We start from the raw sequence: 24,833 nt of genomic DNA, 5'->3' as shown, positions 1-24,833 counted from the left end.
TTAGTATGTTCTCAGTATAAGGCACAAAATCAATTTCAGAAGCTTTGGTAAAGACATCCATCAGATCTGATCTCAAACATACAGTTTCTCATTAGAGACCGATCTTATAGACTATCAGACAGGCTTAGTAAGTAGCTCTATGTATACAGTACATTTATAACCATGGTAAAAGCCTCTATTAATGCATTTGTCTTGCTTTACTACAGCAGTCACATTGCAAAGTATAACCCTCCCATTGCAGTGTATGTTATCTGGTGAAAGAGCAACCTAAAAGAATGGATGATGTGTGTCTAAAAATACCTTTCAGGTGCTTTTTCATTTGTCCTATTAGAAACACACAAAATTATCACCTTGATCACCTCAAAAATAACATGTATAACAGCTTTTAGGGATATTTTCAATAAAAACACTTTCTGAAACTTCACTAATGGAGGTAACAAGAAAGTTACTGGTTACTGAGATAAGATAATTTCTCACAGGCAGTCAGCAATCCTTGTAATGCCCCTATAGGGTGGATCATTCTTAATCTTACATCTTAGCAACAGGTGATTTCTGCTCCTTTTCTTCTCCTTCTTCCCTCCATGCAGGTTCAGTCGAATCAGTCTAAGAAAGAGCTAAAGAGTGAACAAGTCCACCCTCTTGAGACACCATATTTCACGTTCTTGTCATCTTTCTTTGTTGAAACATTTGCCCAGTCTCTCTTTCTGTCTCTCATTGATTCCTCCCCTTCACTTGCCACTGGCCCCACCCAGCCCATGGTTATAAGCTCCCGGTGATGTTTCTGGCCACTGCCCAGGCTGGGAACTCAGTCAGGTTGAAGAGGGGAACCCCCCATGTGGTGATGGCCAACATGACCACCGCCACGCCAATCAGGTTCACCCCGAAACCTGCTTTGACCTGAAGAAAGAAAAAAGGAAATGAATTTAAAAATAAACACCAAAATCAGATGTTTTGGTTCACAAGAGTTAAAGAAAAAAAAAATCTTCATGCCTTTGATTATGTAAGACAATTTTACCACACTTGAGCCTTTTGATGCTGCAGGTGCAGACAGAGCATGTGACTTAGCGCGCGCGCGCGCGTGTGTGTGTGTGTGTGTGTGTGTGTGTGTGTGTGTCGTACCATGTCGCTGATCTGCACGTGGCCATAACTGAAGACAATGGCGTTGGGGGGGTTCCCTACTGGAAGCATGACCCCAAATGACACGCACATGGTGGAGGGGATCAAAGTGTGGAGGGGGTTGATGAGCAGAGTCTCTGACTGGAAGTAGGGAAGGGGGTAAAAAAGAACGGGGGGGGGGGGGGGCAAGGAGAGATGTCAAGAGACATGTCCCCAAAAACAAGAAATGATGAGTCAAAATGCTTTTACGAGTTCAACACCCAAAACACTCAGTTAATCTGCATCATCAAGACTGTGGCTGTGGGTTGATCAGACTGAAAGGCACAAAATACATCACAACTCCCATCACATTTTTATTCCATGGTTTCCTAACTCTGATTGGTGCACAGAAATTGTTTCAGAACTATCTTAACCTTGGCATGATACAATCAGTCTTCATACGAAGCTAGAAAATTCAGAGCTTTTAAGATTTCCAGGGAGAGAAGCGGAATTTTTAACTTGTTCTGCCAGTGTGCCTCATTGGGGATAATTTAATTTGTCTTACAGGTTTGGGTCATATATTTTTCTAGGCAATGGACTTGCATTGACCTTCATATTTTTGCCTGCACACTTAATGAAAAACATGTAACAGGTGCGTAATAAACTACTAAAATGACTGAATTCTCAATTGGACTAATTCGCAGTTTGATTACTAATAAGGGCTGGCCCTTTTTTTGAGACTAAGCCAAGGTTATTGTGTGTGACGTACCAACGCAGACAGGATGGGCAGGAAAACAGTGAGAGTTGCCGGGTTAGAGGCAAACTCAGTGACCGCAGACACCAACAGGCAGGCCAGCAGGGTGACAGCCCATGGAGGAAGACCACTCATGGGCTCCAGCTGTCTGCCAATCCACACTGACAGGCCTGACACCTGCACACACACGTACAGACAAAACCCATGAGCATCCTCAAACAGTACAAGTACGGTCAGTCTGCCAGTGTGCAGTCATGGCTACTTGAACTTCTTGTGCTTCGACATGATTTACATCAAGGTTGTGAAGACAGATGGTAAATGATGTGGAATAAAAATGTGTCCTAACACTCAACTTTGCAGCTAGGATGGTGCAGTACTGGAGTCCAACACACACACACACACACACACACACACACACACACATACATTACCTTACAACCTGCAGCCAGTGCATAGCCTCCTCCCACCAGGATCACAATCTCCCATGGCATCAGTCTCTGGAAGTCCTTCCAGGTGATCATGGGTGCCAGGGGGTCAGACTCTGAATCATCATGTGACGGTTTAAAACCACAGAAAAACATGGTACTATAGCAGGAGTGCTAACAGCTAGGGCAGTCATCTGTGATTACTACTCAAGTCTGAAATTAGCATATTATATATGACTTCAAAATCAGTTTTAGTATTTTTATGTTTAAGTTTTAACCGCTTAGTATTATAATTTATATTATGGGAATGTGGTGAAAATGTATTTACAGGTCTGTAAATTTTTCATTTCCAAGTCCAAAAAAACCTGCACAGCTGTGGAAAAGACCAGTGTCTGAAGTTTAACTGTTTTTAAAGCAGAGTTTCTCTGACTCGGTGACAGGCAATAAATCAACTTACATGTTAACACAAACAGGCGCAGTTAAAACAAGTAATACAAGCTATTTATTCTGAATAAAGTCAAAAATATATAATCCCACTACTGGGTTTCACCATTTCATAAGAGCTGTAAATACTACTGTGTTTCTATTCTTAAATTAAAGCTCCTCTAAGGGCCAGATGAAGGGAGCAGGCCGCAAAAACCAAATAACATTGAATATTGCCCGATATGAAATATCCCTGTTCAACCGACACAGTGAATTTACTTGTGTAAACGCAGCACAGGTATATCAGAAAACTGCCAGATGTAGGAGCGTGTGGTCCTGACCTGTTTCTTCACAGCTGGAGGAGGAAGAGGAGGAAGAAGAGGAGGAGAAAGGTTGCCTGGCAGGGATGAGAAAGAGCAGGAAGCCAAGAAGGACAGACACTGTTGCGTCAGTCCTGTAGCCTTTCCTGAGAAGGAGAACATGAGCAGAAATTAGAGAAGCAGAAGAAGAAGAGGCTGCTTAGAAAGCTTAGGCATTGAGCCTCTTCTTATGTTTCAGGACAAAAATGATGGGTTTATTTATTAAGATGATAAGTTCAGATGTGTGTGCATGCACACAGAGTACAGTCACTGTGTGACAGTGTGTGTTTATGCACACAACACTATCGACATTGTCTGATAACTGACACTATGGGGTGGTGTGTTGTAACATTGTGTATACTTGCTTCTCAAAAAGAGATGTCCAGCCGGGTACAAAACCTGGCTCTCTAGTGAACCACAGCAGAGTCATCAGGATGAAGAAAACACCGGTCACCACCTCTGGGTAGCTGGGACACGCGCACACACACACACACACACACACAAATGTAGAAGCCACAGTTTGAGCACCAATTACATGAGTGATAACATGATTGTACCACAGTGTCATGTCTGAGTGTATGACTAAGATACACACACACACATATTTGTCTTTCTCTACTTGTGAAGAACCTGAGATTGCACTCCCCAGACTCTAACTTCATTCATCACAACTAAATGCTTAACTCAAACCCATAACCTAACCCAATTCTAATCTTAACTCTAAATACAGAGGCTCAGCCTTTAAACTGCAGCGAGGAGCAGCCAAAATGTCCTTACAATGCAGAAATGTCCTCACTACAATTATTTCAAATTAATCATCACAGAGACAGGAATACCAGTCTACAAGTTATTGCTTAAGTTATTTGGCCTGGGTCATGTTGAATAATTGCAGGCACAAATTGGACCTTTTAATATGCAAACCTGATACAAGATTTTAATATAGCTGTGATATATCTATGGCGTTTCTACAATTGTATGCAAGACATTAACGCTATGACTCATGCATTGCAGCAAACCCCCTCCAAACTGCCATCCATCCTGGTGTATTTATGTTCAAACGGTTTCCACTGTTGTGGTTCTGAAAATCCCCAGAACCCAGAATACAATAAATGACACCATAAATGTCCAATAAATTACCTCAAACTTCCCACAGGAACTGGCCAAATTCCCTTTCAAGTCAGGAAAGCTAAGGCAAAGACACACACGTGCATGTACACACCTGATGGGGCCCAGTTTTGCGTACTCCTCATGGATCCTCTTCTCTGACAGCATCTCTCTCCTGGTTTTGCGCTTCTTACTCAGAGAGCATGTTTCCCTGAAGCTGAACACACAGCAACGACAACAACATCAACCACAGGGTGACATGACACAGTCACTTTGTGATTTCCCAACCTGCAGTCAGAGGGCACCAAATGACACTGTGGTTCAATGTTATATTGTAGACTGAGGGATTACCATGAGTCTATAATGATAAGATGGTAAAAAAAATGACAGGTAGGATACACACCATAATCACACATGGATATGACACTGAACAATTTAAAGTAAAGGATATGATTTGTAAAACACACACACACACAAATACACTTACTTGCAGCCTAGGAAGAGGAAGTGCAGCCACAGCCAGGTGAGGACTAGCATGATGATGGCTATGGGGAAGCTGAAGATGAACCACGTGCCAAAGTTTATCACCTTGGCATCTGGGTAACGACTAGAAAGAGAGAGACACTGGCACTGAGACAGACAGACAAAATAAGCATCTAACCCTCATCAGCCACCTACGTTACCCTGCTTTCTTTTTGTGTGTGCTAAGGCTTTGACTGACAGCTGCTGTCATTCTCATCTTGTTAGCTGTGCAGCAGCGCAGCTAACGCTCCACACTGATAAGAGGCGAGTCAATGAGAGTATGGCTGTTATGTGCTGTGGCAGTCAATCCACCAGGAAAAACCACAGTGTGACCTGCTTTATTAACCTGCCCGACAGGAGTCACACTGTTAAACACTCTGGAGGGGTCGCTCTTTGATCACTGGTGTAAAATACACATTCAGTTATTGTCTTGAACACAAACAGAAGATGATTTAATCTAAAGCATCACTGTTTTTCATTGTAATGTACGTTTCCTACAGAGCAGAGGCTGAAAATCAGCGACATCTTCCTAATGTGCCAGGAATAATCCATCCATCATCTATACCCACTTATTCCTAACCAGGGTCACAGGGATCTGCTGGAGCCTATCCCAGCTCTCTTTGGGTGAAAGGCAGGGGTCCACCCTGGACAGGTCTCCAGTCCATCACAGGGCCACATAGAGACAAACAACCTCACACACTCACACTCACTCCTATGGGCAATTTAGAGTCAAAAAACGTTTTCGTCAGTGAAAACTTGTTGACGAAAACTACAACGAAAATACTTCGTCAACGAAAATTAACACTGGTTTGTATGCATATATATCATGCTGATCACATCCTCGTCATACTAACGTGAAGTTCTTTCAGAAAAGGACACATACACACAAGACTAATTTAATACGCCAACAATTAAAAATGCTGTTTCTGCACACTGCAGTCGTGTTAGTCAGTGTGTTCTGTTTACTTACAGTGTGACTTTATTTGACAACATTTAAATAAATAAATTGACTTATGATCATTTAAACCTGGAGGGGATAATTTTGAGGATTTTATTCATTCTCTGACTGGTGTTTCTGGTAATATTACCAGCGGTTTTATGACTAATACACACACTCAGGAACCAAACCTGTCCTTTGCAACATTGTAAAAGCCATTCTGTCAACCTTAGTGCTGTAGTGTGTGTGTGTGTGTTGCACCTACGTGTTAAACTGCTCAGCAAAGATGAGGTTGGTGGATGTGCCAGTGATAGTGATGAGCCCTCCGATGGTTGCAGCGTAGGTGATGCTGAGCGACAGGCATTTGCAGATCATGTGATCCCTCTTGGTGGGATACTGGGAATCTCTCCTGGCCTTCACTCGCTTCACATTCGGGATTTCGACTGCAATCTAAAAGGGAAATGTTACAGATATCAACCGTAGCTGGTAATGGTTAGAGTCCCACACCTGCCTCATTAACTTCCAATTACATGTTCCTAACCTCTGGCAGGTGTCCATTTGTGTGACCAATCACCTCCTGGTTACAGACAGGCTTCAGACCCACACCTTTTACCTGCCCAGCCTTTACCTGTGAACAAGAGAAAGAGGCTTCACTGTGAATATATATGAATTTCTCTGCTTGTCTGGTGTTACATTATTTGGCTACTTGGTGTCTCACCTGACTAAATGTAGAAAGCTGCTGTTTTGTGCAGTCACTGGAAAAGTGAAAAGAAATCAAGGTCAAAGTGGGCACAAGATCTGGCAATCAAATTCATGGGACACTACTGCTGAAATGTTATATACATGCACATTCATTAAAAAAAAAAAGAAACACTGAGCTGGAACTCATATTTTACTCTACAGACCAACAATTGGACTGTGGTACAGTGCAACACTTCTGATAACTGCAATTTGGAAGAAGAAATTTAAGAGAAACAACATACGCAGGTGGCAGTTCTGCATATGATTACACAGAAACAATCCACATCTCCTTAAACACACATACCTGTTATTGCTATAGAGCAGCTCTAACTGGTTTTTCTCCAGGTTATCTTCCTTGTCTGAAACAACAATAGCCAAAGTCAGTGCAGCAGGAGAACTGCTGGAGAGTTCAGATGTTGCCAAGAGAAACTCTTCTCTGCTGCAGCTGGAGCCACAGTGTTTTCTACACACATCGTATCCCAGAGCAGTGACTGGGCAAGACGTACCGCCATCGTCCTCAGGGGACTCGGTGGCCTCGGAGTCATCGTGGCTGTCGGCCAGACCGGTGCAGATGAGCTGCTGCAGGACAGCTTCGGCTATGGGCATCACCATGGCTGTGGTGGATGTGTTGCTGAGCCACATGGACAGAAACACCGTGCAGCACATGAAGCCCAGCACCAACCTGGACAAGAGAGAAGGTTCTCACCTCACTAAGTGTAGAGAGCTGCTCATTCAGGGTGCTGAATGACATGCAGTGTGTGTGCATGTGTGTGTATGAACAGGGTCGTTTTACTGGATGTGCTTCAATGTGTGTGCTGCTTACATCCCCGGCTTGGCCCCTGCGATCATCACCATGCGCAGAGCAATGCGTTTGTGCAGGTTCCACTTCTCTATGGAGGCTGCCAGGCAGATGACTCCCATCAGCAGCAGAGTGGTGTCCTTACAGTATTCTGCTGCCACCTGATCACAACATTAGATTTGCACAAAATAACACAGATGTATTAAAGAAACATAAAAAGAAATCCAAAGAGACAAGAAGGATTTAACTGAGCTTTTTCATTTTCCCCTCCTTCACCCACTTCCCTACTTCAGCCTCCTCCAGTCAGATCCACACTTAGTCTGACATTTTTCCCACTTAATCTGCCCTACTTCCCATCTGCAAGGTTCATAGCCGCACAGTGTTAAGTAAGCCTCAGCTCACACAAAAAAACCTGCTGCACCACCTCCTGCCGGACCGTTTCACACACAGCTCCATCTCTCTGTATCTCTGGTATAGCCCCAGGGCCCAGACCGCACCTATCTATAAAAACACAACCCAGTAACAGACGGGACCCATCCCGCCACAGTCCACAGAGACCCAATAGGGAAAAAGGTCAATTCCATGGATTCAATGGATGGACAAGGGAAAAAAGAAATAATTACAACATTTATACACATAGCAGTTTATTTATAGATTATTTAACTAGTGAAAATTGGCTTTTGTAATTTTCCTAATGTCTTGTTTTGTCTGGTAAAACATTTTGATGCCACAATACAATCAACGCAATAGGTTCACTGTTGATCTATTAATCAATAATCATTTTAGCTCTAGATAACTGGCACAAATAGAACTGGTTAGAACAGAAATATTGATAATCCAAGAAAGGATATTGGCTGTTACCAGTTATCTGTCTCCTGCAGCTTATAGGTTCTCAGCTCATCCGTAAACTCAGTTAATCAGTTCTAGTTTAACAGTAAATAAAATCTTTTAGTAGCAGACTAATTTATAAACTTCATCTCTGGTTTCAAGCAAACTTTAATGACTTGATATACAAGAAAAACTTTAACCAGATAACCTGTTGGCCTGAGTTTCTGCTGATGCCACCTGCAGTAACATTAAAAGCCAACAGGAAAAACATTAATCCTTTATTAAATCAAGGACTTTAGTTGTCTGTACTTTATGTACGGCGCTAATGCTCCACATAGGCATTCAGCCAGTGGTCACTAGAGGGTTCATGTAGGAAACTGGGGGTGTTAAGGCCGACTTGGAGTACTGTAATTGACTGAAAATGTTGCATAAAGCTCTGTGGTGGCATATTTACGGAACGCCATCACAAGAGGCTTACAGCAGTGTTAGAGCAGGCAGCTTTGTCACTCTTTGTCAATGCGATTTGGTCACATGAGGTGCACAGCTCACTTTTTATGTAATTCTGATTTAAAAAAAAAAAAAAAGTGAAGAAGAGGGGGAGGGTTTGATGGAAATTAAACTAAAATAGTGTTTCAAATAAAAGAATTGTGAAACTCTGGACTGTCACCATCAGTCCAACCATCTAATTTACAGTGTGGCAGTTGCACTGATTGTTGGTAAAGTGGGAAGAAAGTTTACCCATATTCCATCTGATGTGGAATTACTGTGCATCTGCATTTACAGCACTTTGATCAGCTGACACATGCTACCAGCACAGTAGCACCACATTTCCCAGCATTCACTGTTAAGCCACACAGTTTACTGCCTGCCCTAAATATCACTGTTTTTCTAGAGTTCTAGTTCACATTGTGGCATTTGTAGTCAGAGCTGTGGTTTCTCTACATATATTTATTCTTCCCAAACCCCAAAATCAACTCACCTCACTAGACTTGAGCACCCCAAAGAGCGGATAGAGGAAGGCTGGGACCAACGCAGCGGCACCCAAGGGAACGGCCTCTGACACCCAGTAGATTGCCGTCACTATCAGCACATACGCACAGCAGGCCTCCTGCAAGTCGGGGAAACAAAATATATAAATATATTCAGACCTCGATGTCACAAAATAATCTAGAAAGCATTAGAAGACTTAAAATGTCTTTTTGAATCTTATTCCTGTTCAATAATATCCCACACACACACACACACACACGAGCATGCACACAGATGTAGACATGTTTCTTTAGACTCTAACATTACAATTGTTGGTTTGTGTGTCATTTGACTTGAAGTGCTGCCAGGATGCTGGAGGACTGAGGTTTGTACTCTGAATCCAACTGGGCTGCACACACAAACTCTCTAGTACTAACACACACACGAGCACAAATATAGACACACACAGATGTTGCATTAATCTGGTTATGGTTATATAATATCAACATACGGGTCTCTCATGCCGCTGTGTCACAACACCAGAGGGCTTAGAGACGGACTCCCCAACCTTAAAACCTGAAGGGGAATCTCGTGACATTTGTGGAGACCTTATGAAAATTGCCAAAACTTTCATTAACCTTTCACTTCACCCGGGGGATAATTTAAACTCCAAAGTCAAAAGGTGTAATTTTTTTGTTTTTCCTAATGTGCCTTCAGTTCAGCTCCAGAGGTTGCCCCGCGTCCCTACAATGTGCTTTTCAGACCTACAATACAGTTTTTCCTAAAACCTGTGGCATATTTAAACCAACAATTAGAGAATGATGCATGGGACGCAGCACTGTTAGTAATGCAGCCAATGCTTTTGATATGATACTATAGCAGCATAAAACATAATCAACACTCACCGTAGGCACATGCTGTGTAAGCTCACAGTGCTTTTACATAAGCAGCACATGCAGTGTAACATCTTGCAGTAACAGGGCACTTAATCGCAAATAAATAAACCCAGAGGGGGAACAATTAGCCACAGGGCTCCAGAGTGAAACACGTCCAGATCTGCTCAGACCGTACTGCTGTTCAAACCAGGGACTTTGAAGAAATCAATTAATGTAATATGATAAATAACCTGCTTCATGTGTTACAAATGACCCCTTTAATCCTTTAAGCACCTCTGCTGCCTGTTGTTTAAATTACTTTCATGCATTTTTTTTTTATATCATTTCTTTTCTACACACAGCATATCAGCTAAAGTCAGACTGATAAATCAACCAGGTCCACGTATCAGCTGACATCAGCCTATCACAGCTAATTCTGTGTTAGTGGATATGTTGGTTAAGTACTCAGGAATGACAGGAAGTAGAAAATGGTCCGGGTGTTAAAGAGTCAACACTGTATTTCTGAATCATCAAAGACTGAAGAAGCAGGCTACACTCTTGTAAATCAGAGATATAGGAGCAGATAGCTGTCTCATTAACAACACTGAACTATACAGACTGTGATGCATGAGCATGAAAACAACTGAAGAGGTCGAAGGGTTTTCTGTGGTAGTTTTCTCATTTACACCCTGGGGGGGAAAAAAAGTGTATTTGAGTAGTAGCCAAGGCATTGCAATTTCTTAAATGATTTAAGTTGTGTTGATTCAATTTGAATAAACTTATTTTTTGCATTACCCACTAACACGTTTGTCTTTTTTCAGTGCAGTAGATAAGAAGGCTAAGAGTTTGCCAACAAAAATACAAATAAGGTGATTTCAGTTTGTTTGACACCCAGTTATACACCTGTTTTGTTAGTTATGACTCAGAATTAGTTTGACTTTTGTGGCACAGGTTGTCACTCCAAAGCCCTGGGCTGTCCTCCTCCTTTTTTGAATGCTTTAATGTAGACTTAACTTAGCAGGAGGTAAGAGGCATTTCCAGGTATTTGGCGCAGCTGTTGGATTAGGCTAAGAACAAAACAGGGTATTTGGGGTCATAACCAAAGTGGTCTTTGCCAAAGGAAATCTTATAACAATATCAAACTCTTCATATCACATTCCTTTACACAAAGACAAGTATAAATTGTTTTTGCTAATTTGCAGAATGATGAAGAATAGCTTTAATCAGCACTAAACACGACTTTACATTCAGGAAGCATAAGGTAATCAAGGAGCCTGCCTGATAACGGGATTAAACCACAGCAAAGCATTTGACTATTGACCTGCTGCTGATCCAAAAACACTTGAGAAGAACTGAAATAGGAAAAGACAAGTGGCATAAGGGAAAACACATCAAATGGACAGATAAAAAGAGACAGACCAAGATGAATAAATGAACACCAGGGAGATACACATGGTCTGATTCAGCAGTCACTGGTCATTGATTATTGGTCTGTGTCACACACTCATCTGTGCTTCTTTTACAAGTTAAAGCTGAAGTGCTGGGTAAGCAGAGAGGCAGGGTCACTGATGCAACCCCTGATGATAACCAGACTTTATCCTGAGACGTGTCAAGGAGCAGAAGTCAGTAGAGGTTCCTACACCACTGGAGGAAAGCTTTGTGTTTGCTTTGAGGTCAAACCTAATTTCAAGGTGTGTTCCTATATAAGAAGGAAGTTGGTTAACACTTAAAGCCAACCAGTAATCACACTTAAAACCCCTCTGCAGTGTGGTGACATAATCAAATTCAAATCATTCTAAATGTAAAGCTGTACTATCAAATTTATCACATTAAAAAAAAACAACAAAAACGTGAATATTAGTTTTTTTTCACCCTGCCTGCAGATTAGCTTGCGACTACATGACATTTTTAAAGAAATAGCGAATGAGAGGCAACAGCTAGTGTGACAAGAACAAAAATAGAACATATTTAAAAATCTAGGCTAAAGTTCACTTGATCTTTTGAGGCTGCGAAAGGACACGATGCTCAAGCTCCTAAAGTAAAACATGTTTGTGTGTGTTGTATGTGTAAAGAAATATAAAGATAAATGGTGTGATACATGAAGCAATCAAGGAATGTTCAGTATCACCACACTGTTCAAGATTCATCCTCTGAAGACAGAAATTATTGTAACTATCATTTTATTCATATTTTATTTTATCTATTATTTTTATTCTGTTAAGTCCTTTCTATTTTTATTATATATTCTACCTCTTCGTTTCTTATTTTACCTCTCCTCTACCTTGCGAGCAATGAAAACGTAATTTCGTTCATACTTCGTTCGTACTTGTGACATAAAAATGAATAATAATCAAGTTGAATCTTAATCTGAATGGACTGAAATGTAGAATCCTATGTTATCCTACATGTAGAGTATTTATGTGTTTGTGTATGTATCTTGCTGGACTCCCCTCAGCTCTGCAGCTTAACTATTCTACAGCTTTTAATTTATATGGGGATGCAACATGGCACAAGCATGACCACAAGACGTGGTGCAGATCTGCCACTGGCCCCGCATCTCTGCCTCTCTCTCTGACCTGGCCTGACTGCATCCAACAGATGTTCTGTCCTGCTGCAGCTGGACAAAGTACCACTCCAAAAACACACACACACACACACGCACGCACGCACGCACGCACGCACACACACACACACACACGCACACATGCTTTGAACCCCTGTCACATTCCTGACACAGTCTGGGGTCCCTAGTGTTGTAAGCAAGCCACGTGGGGTCCAAAATCCAGCATGGTGGTAGGTTGATTATATAACTTAATTGCTTGGATTGTTTCTTTCTTTGTAGTGAGGGTTTTTTTTGTTCTTTCTTGGCCTCATCCTGTGCCACCTACTTGTGCCAAACAGCCACCAGTCCTGACATAACAGCAAGGCTCCTGGGCGACAGAGTTGACAGGCTGACTAACAGCCGATTTAAATATTAACAATGTTTGTAGGAATAAAAACATCTGTGACACAGAACAGCTAACATACATATAACACATGAACACACACCTCTTGGCGCTAATATCCATGTTACATGTTCCTAGGCTGCTGCCTTATTTAGGAAGTGCTGCAAAAATATACGACCAAGTGATAATATTAATATGTTGAACATGTCTTGAATGTTTTGATTAACATTTTTTAGAAAAAGAGCCAAAGTTGGTGTCAGATCATATAAATATATCTTAAAATCAAGTATCATTATTTGGCAGGATAATATTTAATTCGTAAAACCTGGGACATAAATAATTAGTTGATTATCTATGTGCTTTATCTTTATCTGGGTTGCTGGAGTTATTTAAACACAGTTTTACTCAGTGCCACTTGATCAATTGACTATTTCAGATCATATGAATTAAATGAATCTTCTTGTGTGTTAATGACACAAATGTGGGCCTAGTCTCACTTTTTGCGTCTCATAAATAAATTATAGTCTAGTCACAGACTCTGAACAGAAGCACAGCTCTTTTATCTGGTTCCATCTACAGGTGAATTAGTTTTAGTTTTGCTGAATTTAGTTTGGTATACACATCTCACCCATTAAACATTACACTTACTATGCTCAAATGCCAGACAGGCAGCTACTGTGCTTCTTGGCTACACACATTTTCTTTAAAAAAAAAAAAAAAGGCTAATGCTTGCACAGATTGGATTTATATAGACTGATATAATCCTATTCTTTCCTGTGCAAATTCATTTGTCTGGGAAAAGTTTGTAAAGGCAACAGCCAGCTGCAAAGCCCAAAGGAAAACCTCAGTCTAAAGCAGCATCAAGTTGTTCTCTCTCCCTCTCTTTGCTCTTTTACACAACAGTGATCTCCATCTCATCAACATGTCGCGACATCGCCACTTCACACACAGGGCTCAGCTGATGATCGGGACAAGCATTCATCAAAACAGAAGACAGTGTGCCTTTTGATTGATTCTCTCTCTCTCTCTCTCTCTCTCTCTCTCTCTCACACAAACACACACATGCAAACCCAAATCCCATCAGGGGACTACAACAATCAGCAACAACCAGGAAGAACAGCAACAGATCAGCTGGATGTCTTATTTACTGCAGAGTATAGGTATTTCTTAAAACTATGTACTGACTAACTAAATTACTTATATTTAGTGTTGTCATGCAAATATCACTGTTCAAAGCAGCATGTAATCATTTTAATGTGTGCTGTAATATTGTCATGTCACTATTAGAGCTTGTGTGCTTTTCTTCTACACACTGGTACATTAATACCTATAACATTTGTCCTTGTCCATCTTGATTAAAACCTTGTGATCAAGCAGCAATTTCTGGTGCTTATGTCTAACAAATGACACAGATGTATTTCCTAGATTTTTATATCTATGAGACTTAATATGGAAGATTGACTGAGTGACATTTGATATGAATGTCCTAGGTTTCTTTTCAGTGACAAGTAGTTTAGATTTCTATATTTTGCTCCTACTGTTTGACAGAAGTGAGTTTATGAAAACGTATTTTATTTATTTCTTGTACTCACGCTGCTGGGGTGGATGAGCGGTAAGGGGAGCAGGGACAGCGGGATGAACACCACAACGATCAGTTTCCTCGCTTTCCATAGCTTCCTGAACAGATCCATCCTGGCTGCGGCCTCCAGCCTCATGGGTGATGCGGGGCGCTCGATTGGACCGACCACAACTCAGAAGAACCGGGTGTGAGAGTCTGGAGAGTTGGAGGAAGGGTGAGGAGGAGAAGCCGTCTCCGGTAAGCGCGTGGACTTCTGTTTTGGCTGTGCGCTTTTACGCACAGGTTGCAGACGGTGTGCCGGACCCGTGTGTTTCTCTGTGAGTGTTGACTGAAGTTGCTTTTTTCGAGTCCGAACGTCGTGCCATGCGCTACACCAGAGGTCCCTCTCCTCCTCTGAGGCTCAGAAACTTAGGTGAGCCTGCCGCCATATTTATGAGCCTGGATAGGTATGCTAATTAATCTTCTCTTTGCCCCCACCCTCTTTGGCTCTAACTGGACCAATCAGGCTTAAGCAAAGTTTGCAAAAGGCAGAGTTCAGTCAATAAGATACTGAATTTGAGGGGGTGGGTGGTCTCAAAATTACACCGTTAAAGTTTCTGGAGCTAGAACAACAAACGAATTAGAACCTAAATTAAAACCTAATATTCTGTCATTAGATATTTTATGTGGCGGGATCAGTGCGTCTGACTTTATCTGCTGTCCATAACATGATTGATCGGGGTCCTTGTTATTTGTCATGGCTCAAATAATAATTTTAGTTTTCCTTGGAATAACAGCACAATCTGCACCTGACCCAAGGAAAAAAATAAAATATTAAATCTAAGAAATTATCCCAAAGAATCCTTTTACATTATGCCTATATGATATCGCAGCAGACACAAATGAGAAACGTGTTATATATTTAATTTAATATTTACACAATCAATAGTAAAATGATATACATTTAAAGTTATAACCTGAAACAGCAGGGATCCGTTTCCAGATTTAAGGCTGCAGTCCCACACCGCCCTCTAGAGGAATCTTGGAGAGAGCACAGGAGTCTAATGAGCAATAATGTGCAAAAATGTACAAGAGCTGTCATCTATCAGCAACAGTGCAAACAATCCTAGCTGCCTGGACATTTATAGGGATTATCTACTCAATCTGTCTTAATGCATGAAAACCGAGAAGAAATTAGAGGTATTGAAATTTTGACAAGTTAATGATGGAAATTTACTATTTATTGCTGAAACATTGTTCAAGTTGCCACAGTCAAACAAAAACACTTTCAAATCACACAATCAAAAGGCCTGTGGCTGGTCTGGGCATAATTTATATACAGCCTGGCTACACAAATTAAATTCAATTAGTGTGTGTTCTTTTCATTGGACTTTTGAGTTTACATAACCCAGTCACTGTTAGCTAATTCTCACTAAACCTCTTTTAGTCTTAAACTGTGTGAAACTTTGTCAATGGCATCGCACTTCACACAAGTTGAGTTCCCCGTGTGTGTGTGTGTGTGTGTGTGTGTGTGTGTGTGTGTGTGTGTGTGTGTGTGTGCGCGTTTTTTTTGGAGTGGTACTTTGTCCAGCTGCAGCAGGACAGAACATCCGTTGGATGCAGTCAGGCCAGGTCAGAGAGAGAGGCAGAGATGCGGGGCCAGTGGCAGATCTGCACCACGTCTTGTGGTCATGCTTGTGCCATGTTGCTTATAAATGACAATTTCTGCTGTCCAGCACATTATGGTGGTGATGTCACTTCCAGGTGTTTTCACCATATCGTCATAGCAACAATTGCCAAAGTAATAACATAAATGTAGGTTTTTGTGAATGTTAAGTGTGTTAAGTGTTTGATCATTATGTTTAAATATCATGTCATATCATGTAGAATATGTCTCCTTGCTGAACCAATCAATGTGGAGTTTAAGATGCAGTACCACCAGATCACCACGAGATGGTGCTATATCCCACCCCAGCGTTAGTGTCAGAGCTGCGTTCAGTGTCGTGTGAAAGAAAATGGCATTGACCTTTTAAAAATGGTTCTCAGCAGGGTGGTTCTTATTGTACTTAATGATTTGAATTATTTGTGCTGTGTACTTTCCCTTGTAAAGGCCAGATATGTTCTTATCATTTATAAGCTTTTTAGTTTACATGTTTCTGCTGGGAAAGAGGAGGCTGATGACAGCTTAGTGAAAGGCCTGAAAGGTACATAGAAAATGCACTAAATAGAAAATGCAGTGCCAGATTGCAGAAAACTTTAACCTCAGATTAGAAATCACATCCAAAATGTATGAGACACACACACAAGCAGGCGCAAAGACACACTTCAGATTGCGAATTAAATCTAAATCCATCTCAGTGTGCTGTTGGCGAGCTCCACAGTGCTTTCAGTTGTTTAACCTACAACCTTTACCACAACAACATGATTTGGATTTAATCCTTTTTTTTTTTTTTAAAGATTTCTAGTATTTGTCATAGATTTTATTTGAACTTGAATTATTTTCTAATCATTTAAGTTCTTTATTTTGTGCTAATTTTTTCTTTTTAGTTTTAATGAAAAGATTTCTTTAATTTTTATTTACATCTGCATTGTAAATCCTTCCATTTGTTTTACCAAATCACTGTGGAAGATGAAATATGACACGTAACTCTTGTTACAAAGTTCAGACCTTCAGAAGTCATCATGCTGCTGTCCCTTCATCAACCTTTCTTGGATCAATACCAACTAATCATGTTCTTACTAGTTATTGACCAGAGCCAGGTCCCGCAGTGCAGATCAAACAGGAGATCCGACAAAGCTACAGGGTTCTGAAAGTCTCCTCGTCTCACAGATTGTCACTACACATTTACATGTTTATCTGTCTGACTTCTTATTTCTAATCTGCCACTGCTGCTCACTTCCCAAATTAACATCCGAGCGGCAGGGAGTCACCCAAAGCTCGGATCTTCACTTAAATCCTCCAAGTACAGATTTACATTCACCTCAGCGTTTAGTCCTGAGAGTGAAGGGATCTACAGTGTATAAACCAGAGACCCATCAAGATGGAAGGAGACACTATTTACTTCTCATTATAGCTTGCTAATATTTTAAGTTAGATTTTTTTTCTGTTTTTTCATATTTTTCTTTCCTTTCCTGGTTTTCACCACCCTGCACTGGCCAGCTGATGTTATGGCCCAGTTTGTCCACTGAAATCAATAACTTCATCTTATCTCATTTCTCATCTTTGACTTCCTGTAATGGAAGAGACTACACCCTGATTCTCATTATATCCAAGTTGATCAACTATTGTGAGAAGCACTTTTTACCTTCAAAATCTGGCATTGTTATTGAAACAAACACAAAATCAATGCCTCCCTGCCAAAAAACAATAACATGTTGAGTGTTTCCATCAGAATATTTTATGTACTCAAGGACACATCAAGTCCACCCAAGCATTTGTTGCCGGTGGAGGATTATCCCCCAGCTAGTCTAAGGATTTGAACCAGCCGCCTTCCACTCCTGATCTGACTTCACAGCCCTTCAAATCCCTTCCGTCGAGTCTGACCACTGCTTTCCTTATCTGGGGTCAGATGAGGTTTGTCGCGGCAGGAATCAGAATATGTAGACAGAAAGCACCACTGGTGTTCACAGAAAATACACTCTGGCAAATATAGAATACTTTGATTAAAGCAGGAGAAACATGAGTCCAATCACTGAAGAGCCTCCAATCTGAAGTACCCTGCTGTGCTGCAGAAAGACTGTGAGAGTTGTTTACCGTTGGTGCGATGATGATGTGGCTGGGAGAGATGAGTTATATGCGGTGCAGATGTACTGAAAGTAATGAGTCTACTTGGTTTGGGACACATACCCAGCTGGCAGTAAGTAATGTATTCCATCCATCCATCCATCTTCTATACCCGCTTTTCCTGGTTCAGGGTCACGGGGATCTGCTGGAGCCTATCCCAGCTCTCTCTCGGGTGGAAGGCAGGGGTACACCTTGGACAGGTCACCAGTCTGTCGCAGGGCCACATATAGACACACAAAGACAGACAACCTCACACACTCACACTCACTCCTACAGGCAATTTTAGAGTCACCAATCAACCTAACATGCATGTTTTTTGGACTGTGGGAGGAAACCGGAGTACCCGGAGTAAACCCACGCAAGCACAGGGAGAACATGCAAACTCCACACAGAAAGGCCGGGATGCGAACCCACGACCTTCTTGCTGTGAGGCAACAGTGCTAACCACTCAGCCACCATGCTGCCCCAGTAATGTATTCTTACATTAGAAATAATAAACATGGGATATGAAGTTGAGATATGAACAGCTACAGCCAACTGTTGCCTGCTGCTGGAAAAGGACTGATGAGAGTGGTGAGCATAAACCAAGCACCAAAGCTACAGGTCAAAAAACCAAAACAAGTAGCTGAAAGTAGCTAAAATGCTGCAAAGAGATGTGGGGAATTGCAGTCAGGTGAAAAATGGAGCGACACCATCGTAAGTTCATTTGATCCATTGTCATAATTCTGCATTCATGAGACTGGATACTGTCACCTTTTGAAAGAGTCACATCTGACTGGACAGTGCAGTGGGTGGACCTGGACATTGGTCTCATGTTCACTTTTTTTGAAACAAAATTACTATTGGTCCATCAGCTCCAGGTATAATGGGACTTTTGTTGAGTTTGTAGAGTGTTCCCTATGAAAAAGCATTAATGACATCTAACAAATAACAGAGATTTATCTCCAGCTTTACTTGTATATGCTATCTTTTCAAGACCAGTGTGAAACAAATACTGAGGTTAGAAAAGTAAAATATAATAAGCAAAGTGTCAGTTCAATAAAGAGAAGTAGAGCTTTCTCAGTGCTATAGAGAATCCTGCTCCAAACTTAGAGCCAATCAGAGCTGCCCTTTGGCTGAGCCTGACCTCATTATCCCCTGATTTCTCACAAGAATTTTGCCATCATTTCACCACAGTGAGAGAGGTTGTCCTGTCCTCTGTTAACCTCTCAACAGAGGAAAGTCCCTCAATCCTGTGTGACCCTGCACATCCATACTTAGCCCTGGCCATTGGTCGTGTATGCTTCTGTAGTACACATGCACAATGTAAAACAGAAAGACCAACATACATTATAAATATACTGACGCACATGTCAAATGTACATAAGGTTACACTGATATGGTATAACATGCAAACAGTCATAGGTACAATTACACACACACACAATCCACGAGGGTGTACATGTCTTGAACATAACAGACTGTGTATATGAAGGCATGTGTGTGTTGGTGTGCTGTGCTTTTGTGTTATATAACAGAATGTAATGTGCACAAAGATGTCGCATTAGGGATTAGGCTGATAGAAGCAGAGCCACGAGTGTGCAAAAAGACGTACAGATGTCATACTAAACACATAGCTCAGACCAAAGTGAGCCTGTCTGATTGAGAAGCTCTCTGCCTTTTTAATGCAAAGAGTTTTTCCAGACATCAGAACATAAAATCGTTTGAGCTTTTCCTGAAATGCAGGATTCAAAATTCAATTAATTATTCCACGGGCTATTAGAGCTTTTCTCCCTCCATTTTCTAAAAAAAGAAGCAGTTCATTTCCTTTGAAACACCTCTGAACTATGAAAGCTGGTGTAACTATTCCATCTGGCCTGCAAAAGCTGCTGTGCTGGTGCAGCTGGGGCAAAGGAGTGTGAACACATTAAAGCCGCTATTTGTTCAGTCTATTTTAAAGCTATTTCTTTAAAGCTGCACTGCTTAATATTTTATTTCAACAATGGGTCAAACAGCTATGTGTAATGTGAAACAGAGAATGAGCAACTAACCCTGCAATTCCACTCATTGAATAATGAATATTTTCTTCAGTGACATCTAACAAATAAAAAAAAATGTAAATCTTCAGTCGCACATTGCAGATGATGAGTGAAAATGCCTGAATGCTTCTTTAATCCTCATAATCCTCCACATAAGTCCCATCCACTTGACAGATACAAATGGAAGAACACATTAACACACAGCCCTATTGTCTTACACGTGTGTTTCAATCTGTGAGCCATCTGACCCTCTGTTCTCTTCTGGTGCCTTCTTCTTGTCTGGTGCCATAAATCCGTCTCTCTACATCCAGCATGGTGTCTCACAATGTAAAGCAGAGCGGAGGCAGTCTTTGTTTGTACTATTTATACATACAGTATGTTTCATAATTAACGTGCTAATGATTTATTGATGCTAAAAATGTTTCTAGTGGCATGTTAAGGACAATATAGCTACTGATTCTTGATGTTAGATTAACCTTTAAATTGTGTTTCTGTGCTTTTATTTCCAAGAGTCAGATAAAAAATAAATCTACCCAGTCTACCTGTCACATAGCTGGTTAGCTCAGCTTAGAACAAAGACTGGAAAAGGGGGTAAACACACTTTTTTCACTAAAAAACAGCTTGTGGACTCAAAAACCTAAACACTGAAATAAGAGACTACAAAGATCCGTAGAGGACCAAGAGACCTCTTTCATGTGACGCATAAAATTTTGAGCAGTGCAGTTTTAAAGTAAATATTCTTGATGTCTAGAACCAACAGCCCGTCTTCACAGGAAGTGTTGGAGTTGTAAGCTGATATTTTCTCTGCAAAGGTTTCTCTTTGCTGTGTTTTGCTCCAACATTTAAAGGTGACACAACCTGTCCTTTAAGAGCATTACTCAGGATCAATTAAACCCTGACACCAGGAACTACACATTTCTGTTCCAGCCCCATTTTCTCACTTCTTCTGACAGGATGGGTGTATTTTTACCATAAAAACCTTGTCTAATGCAGTAGCTTAAAATAAAATCTTGGATCACTCCTTCAAGGCCTTTCCTGTGTCCACTTTGGCAAAGCTGTGGCTGTAAATAATGTAGTTTGCGGCAACAGAGCCCAAAGCATTTCATTTACTGGCCGAACATTTGATAGATGGCGGTTTTCTCAGGCTAAAAGCACTGGATCTCACTTCATCTGTCTTTCCTTTCTGATCCCTTGTTGTCTTTCCCTCTCCCTCTGATTGTTTTCCTACCTACTCTCCTGTCATTAGCTCACTCTGTCCGCTTCTCTCTCTCTGACTCTACCTCTTTTCTTTTCTCTCTCCATCTCTATCTCCTATTTTGGGTCACCGATGCATCAATTATTCACATCTTTGCATGGACTTTCTGACTAGAGAGCTATCAAACAAGAGCTATCAGGGTCATCTTCTTACACCCCAGCATCCACCTTTGGCACGTACACTCCCACCTGAGAATACCATGTGCATGCACGCACGCAAGATATACACAGGAGTCATGTTGGATTTATTAAGTTGTGTTATTAAGTTAAAGACAACTATGTGCACCCTGTCATCAAAAACACATGACTTGTGATGTGATTTGAGCCAAAAAGTAAAATAAAATATAACTCAGATCTTTCATTGTGGTATAGTTTGTACCACAACGGTACAAAGGGTGAAAACCTAGCTATTGAAAATCAGACCCTGTAGCTGGATGCTTGACTCACTCTCTAACCTCAATGTCCAAAGCAAAAGATGTGGTTTAGCCAACTTTGCAAGTCAAATGTTTGGACACACCTTCATTGTTCCAGATTTTATTAAAACTGAAGGAGTTTAAGTCCAGTGAATAACCTGAAATGGTACAAAGGTAAGTGGTAAACTGCCAGAGGTGAAAAAAATAAATCTACATCTATGCGTAGTGTGTAGGTTTTATTTCAGAGTAGACCTACATTAAGACATTAAACTGCGTGAATTTCAATAAACCTGTAAAAACGAAGGCGTGGCCTCACTTTTGACTGGTACTGTACGTGAGAACACCAGTCTCTATGCATCCTGGAAGTTGTTTTTACTTTGTTGCTGTTCGACCACATAAAGAGCCTATTAAATGATCATGTAGGTGGCAATGAATTATTCTTTTAAGGTTATAAGACCTTGGTCAACATAGTTGTCTAGTAAATCATGAATATTATGTTTTACACACGAGTCCTGTGGGAAACTCCGGTTTTCTTATGCAATGTCCACAGAGCTCACACAGTGGAAACTGCACATTAGCTGCTTCAGCTCTTTCATCTATGTTCAGTCACAGTGTTGAGCGTAGAACGCCTGCAGTCAGAGCCCAACACACAATAACTGTAAACACAAAACAGGAAATAAATAGATGTGAAAGATAAAAATACGTAGAAAAAAATAAATAAACTGGAGACTGATGGACTGACTAAAACAGGATCTGTTGGTGATCTAACTAAATATTGATCAGTGAGAGTAATTTTCCTGGAAACTTCTAGGAGCCACCTTAAACCAACTACACAGTCATACCTGTACACCGCAACATCAGGCACAGAGGGAAAGGGCAGTAACCAGGAATATCAGGACTTAAGACTGCATGAGTTACAGCTCAGCACAGCTCAGCAAGCGAGTTGCTGTTATGCAAGAGCTCAGTCAGCCCAGCTGGAGATCAGAGACAGAGAGAGAGGGAGCGAGAGAGGGAGAGAGCAGCGGACCAAGTGAGAGCTCAATCGAGCGAGCCGAGGGAGAGGAGGAGAAGGCTGGAGTGAGCAAAGGGGAAGCAGATTACAGCTGGAGCTACCACACACACACACACACACACACACACGTACATGAACATATCAGTGCACACTCGCTCACTTCATCTGTTTCTCTCTCATACCTCCATGCAGCATGGCAAACATCATGAGTGAGAACATGGAGGGGGTTTTCCTCTCTCCACCGAGGGACTAAGGAGAGAAGACAAGAGACAAGAAGAGAAGTAAAGTAGGGAAGGAGGAAGAAAAAAGAGGTAAAGGGAGAAGGACTAAAAAAAGAAGGGAAGTCAAGAAGAAGAAGCAACAAACTTTTCCCTAAAGGATCTTTTCCCCTATTTAGAGCCAAAACACCTGACCATGAGGCTGTGAATCTCTCCCCCTTTCAGAGCATTTCTTCTTCACGACCTGAATCCATGTCTCTGAAAGTGGGACCCACTGGTCGAAGCACCAGCACCCACCTCTGGATGCTGCTCTGCCCACTGCTCTGTGCTGTGGTCCTGACTAGAGGCTCCATACTGAGCCCCGAGGACGTGCACAGCACTGCTGCCACGCCGCTGCCAGAGAACTGGACCAGCACTACCACCCAGCTGCAACCGGACCTGCAGACTGAAGCCCAGACATCGACAGAAGCACAGACAGAAGCTCAGACAGAGACACAGACAGAGACACAGACTCAACTAATCACCAGCAACTACACAGGTTAGTCAATTTCACACTCATTTCTTTCTTTTTACTGTTACAGTGCCTCTCTGTGTGTCAGGGGGTGGAGGTTGTTCCTGATTTCCACTTGTGAGCAAGATGTTCTAAGAACCTGTTAATGATTGACTGATTTTCAAAATAAGAAGCATTTGTAAATGGTTTTTCCTCTACAAGATATTTGCACACACATACGAGAAGTGTTAGTTAAATAGATTTAACACTGTGCCTGGAAGCATGTCTTTAAAAAAGTTACTGAAGTGTCTTGAATTTCAAAGTTTTCCTAGACTCATTCAAAAGTGGTTTGCAATTTTCCACTTGAGCGCCCACCTGAGAAGAGACCTGAATACTCTAAAAAGCCCCGCTCTGTTTATTAATGCATACCCTGCAAAAAACATCTCACAAAAAAACTTGCTGATTTTCTCCTCAAAACAAATGAGTTTGATACAAGTAAACGTCTGTATCAGACGGCTGTTGCTGTTAACTAAGTTCACTAATTTCACTTTGCTAAGTCTATATGCGTGTGTGTGTGTGTGTGTGTGTGTGTGCCTACTTGTAGATCATCTATCAGTTTTGTAGGGACAAATATGGACGAGCCTCTTTCTGAAGTTTGAAGGCTTTAGGTCAGGGTTGGGGCGAGGGTCTTCATGGTTAAGGCTACACAGTAGGATAATGGGCTAGGGAATGTATTGTGTCAATATGCCAAGTCTACATGAGAACAGATGAGCTACAGAGCATACAGAAGTTTGAGTGCATGCAAGCAAAGGTGCACTTTAGTGTGGATTATTCTGTATATGAGGTGCCAGGTGATACAGTTTAAGGCAGTTCATTATGTCCAGGCTGGAGGTGCTCAGCCTGAGGAGAAAGCTGCACTGCTGCTTGCATGACTTCACCTCCACTGGAGCATGAGCAGCCATCCTGCTCTCCTCTATTCCCTCTGTCCTTTTGCTTTCTCTCCTGCTTCCCTTTCCTCCTCTGCCTATATGTCACCCTCTTGCCTCCTGCTTATTTCCTTCAGCCTCTATCTATTTTGCTGATAATTGCTTTTTCTTCCCGTCCTTTTCTCTCACACTCTTGTTTCCTTCTTCCTTCTCTCAGAGCATCTATGTCTTCTTGTTTCATTTATTTCCTCCCATGGTCTCTCTCTCTCTCTCTCTCTTTCTTTTGTTTTGTTTTTTACCATTTATCCTTAGGTTCCTAGCTCACGCTTTCTCACTCACAGAGTCTATGTCCTCACGTGTATGCAGAAATAACCCCCAGCAGCT

General features: G+C 41.5%; 2 protein-coding genes across 5 annotated transcripts in view; one reads left to right on the top strand and one right to left on the bottom strand.

The window, feature by feature from the left end:
* Nucleotides 1–565: 565 nt before the first annotated feature.
* Nucleotides 566–14,491, bottom strand: slc13a4 (solute carrier family 13 member 4). The gene is made up of 16 exons (XM_026327273.1): nt 14,369–14,491; nt 8,967–9,095; nt 7,184–7,320; nt 6,867–7,042; nt 6,665–6,719; nt 6,338–6,374; nt 6,161–6,247; nt 5,885–6,069; nt 4,648–4,767; nt 4,276–4,377; nt 3,422–3,523; nt 3,039–3,163; nt 2,281–2,390; nt 1,865–2,026; nt 1,120–1,257; nt 566–897 (listed from the first exon to the last, which is right to left on the bottom strand). Exons 1-16 carry the CDS (start codon nt 14,489–14,491, stop codon nt 760–762), a joined length of 1,926 nt encoding a protein of 641 aa, XP_026183058.1. The 3' UTR covers nt 566–759.
* The window catches only part of LOC113142301 (sushi domain-containing protein 3), a 24,489-nt gene continuing 13,515 nt past the window's right edge, over nt 13,860–24,833 (top strand). Inside the window, exons 1-4 of one of the 4 annotated variants that reach the window (XM_026327271.2) lie at nt 13,860–13,936; nt 14,450–14,592; nt 23,008–23,126; nt 23,213–23,571. In XM_026327271.2, coding sequence (XP_026183056.1) covers nt 23,286–23,571 — 286 coding nt within the window. In that variant the 5' untranslated portion in view covers nt 13,860–13,936; nt 14,450–14,592; nt 23,008–23,126; nt 23,213–23,285. Of the gene's footprint in view, nt 13,937–14,449; nt 14,593–22,738; nt 23,572–24,833 lie in introns of those variants that run through there. The other 3 variants (XM_026327269.2, XM_026327272.2, XM_026327270.2) reach the window with 3 other exon arrangements.

Source organism: Mastacembelus armatus, chromosome 23 (assembly GCF_900324485.2).
Source record: "Mastacembelus armatus chromosome 23, fMasArm1.2, whole genome shotgun sequence".
In the NCBI taxonomy this organism is placed as follows: domain Eukaryota; kingdom Metazoa; phylum Chordata; class Actinopteri; order Synbranchiformes; family Mastacembelidae; genus Mastacembelus; species Mastacembelus armatus.
This window is presented reverse-complemented; position numbering and strand designations above follow the sequence as displayed.

What these genes read in the sequence shown, in the direction of transcription:
- slc13a4 (XM_026327273.1), bottom strand. Translation starts at nt 14,491, where the DNA reads ATGAGGCTGGAGGCCGCAGCCAGGATGGATCTGTTCAGGAAGCTATGG. An exon ending in GGGTGCTCAAGTCTAGTGAG is followed by an intron (nt 7,321 to 8,966) that starts GTGAGTTGATTT and finishes TGTTGTGATCAG; the next exon opens with GTGGCAGCAGAATACTGTAA. An exon ending in CTCCAGCTGTGAAGAAACAG is followed by an intron (nt 2,391 to 3,038) that starts GTCAGGACCACA and finishes ATGATGATTCAG; the next exon opens with AGTCTGACCCCCTGGCACCC.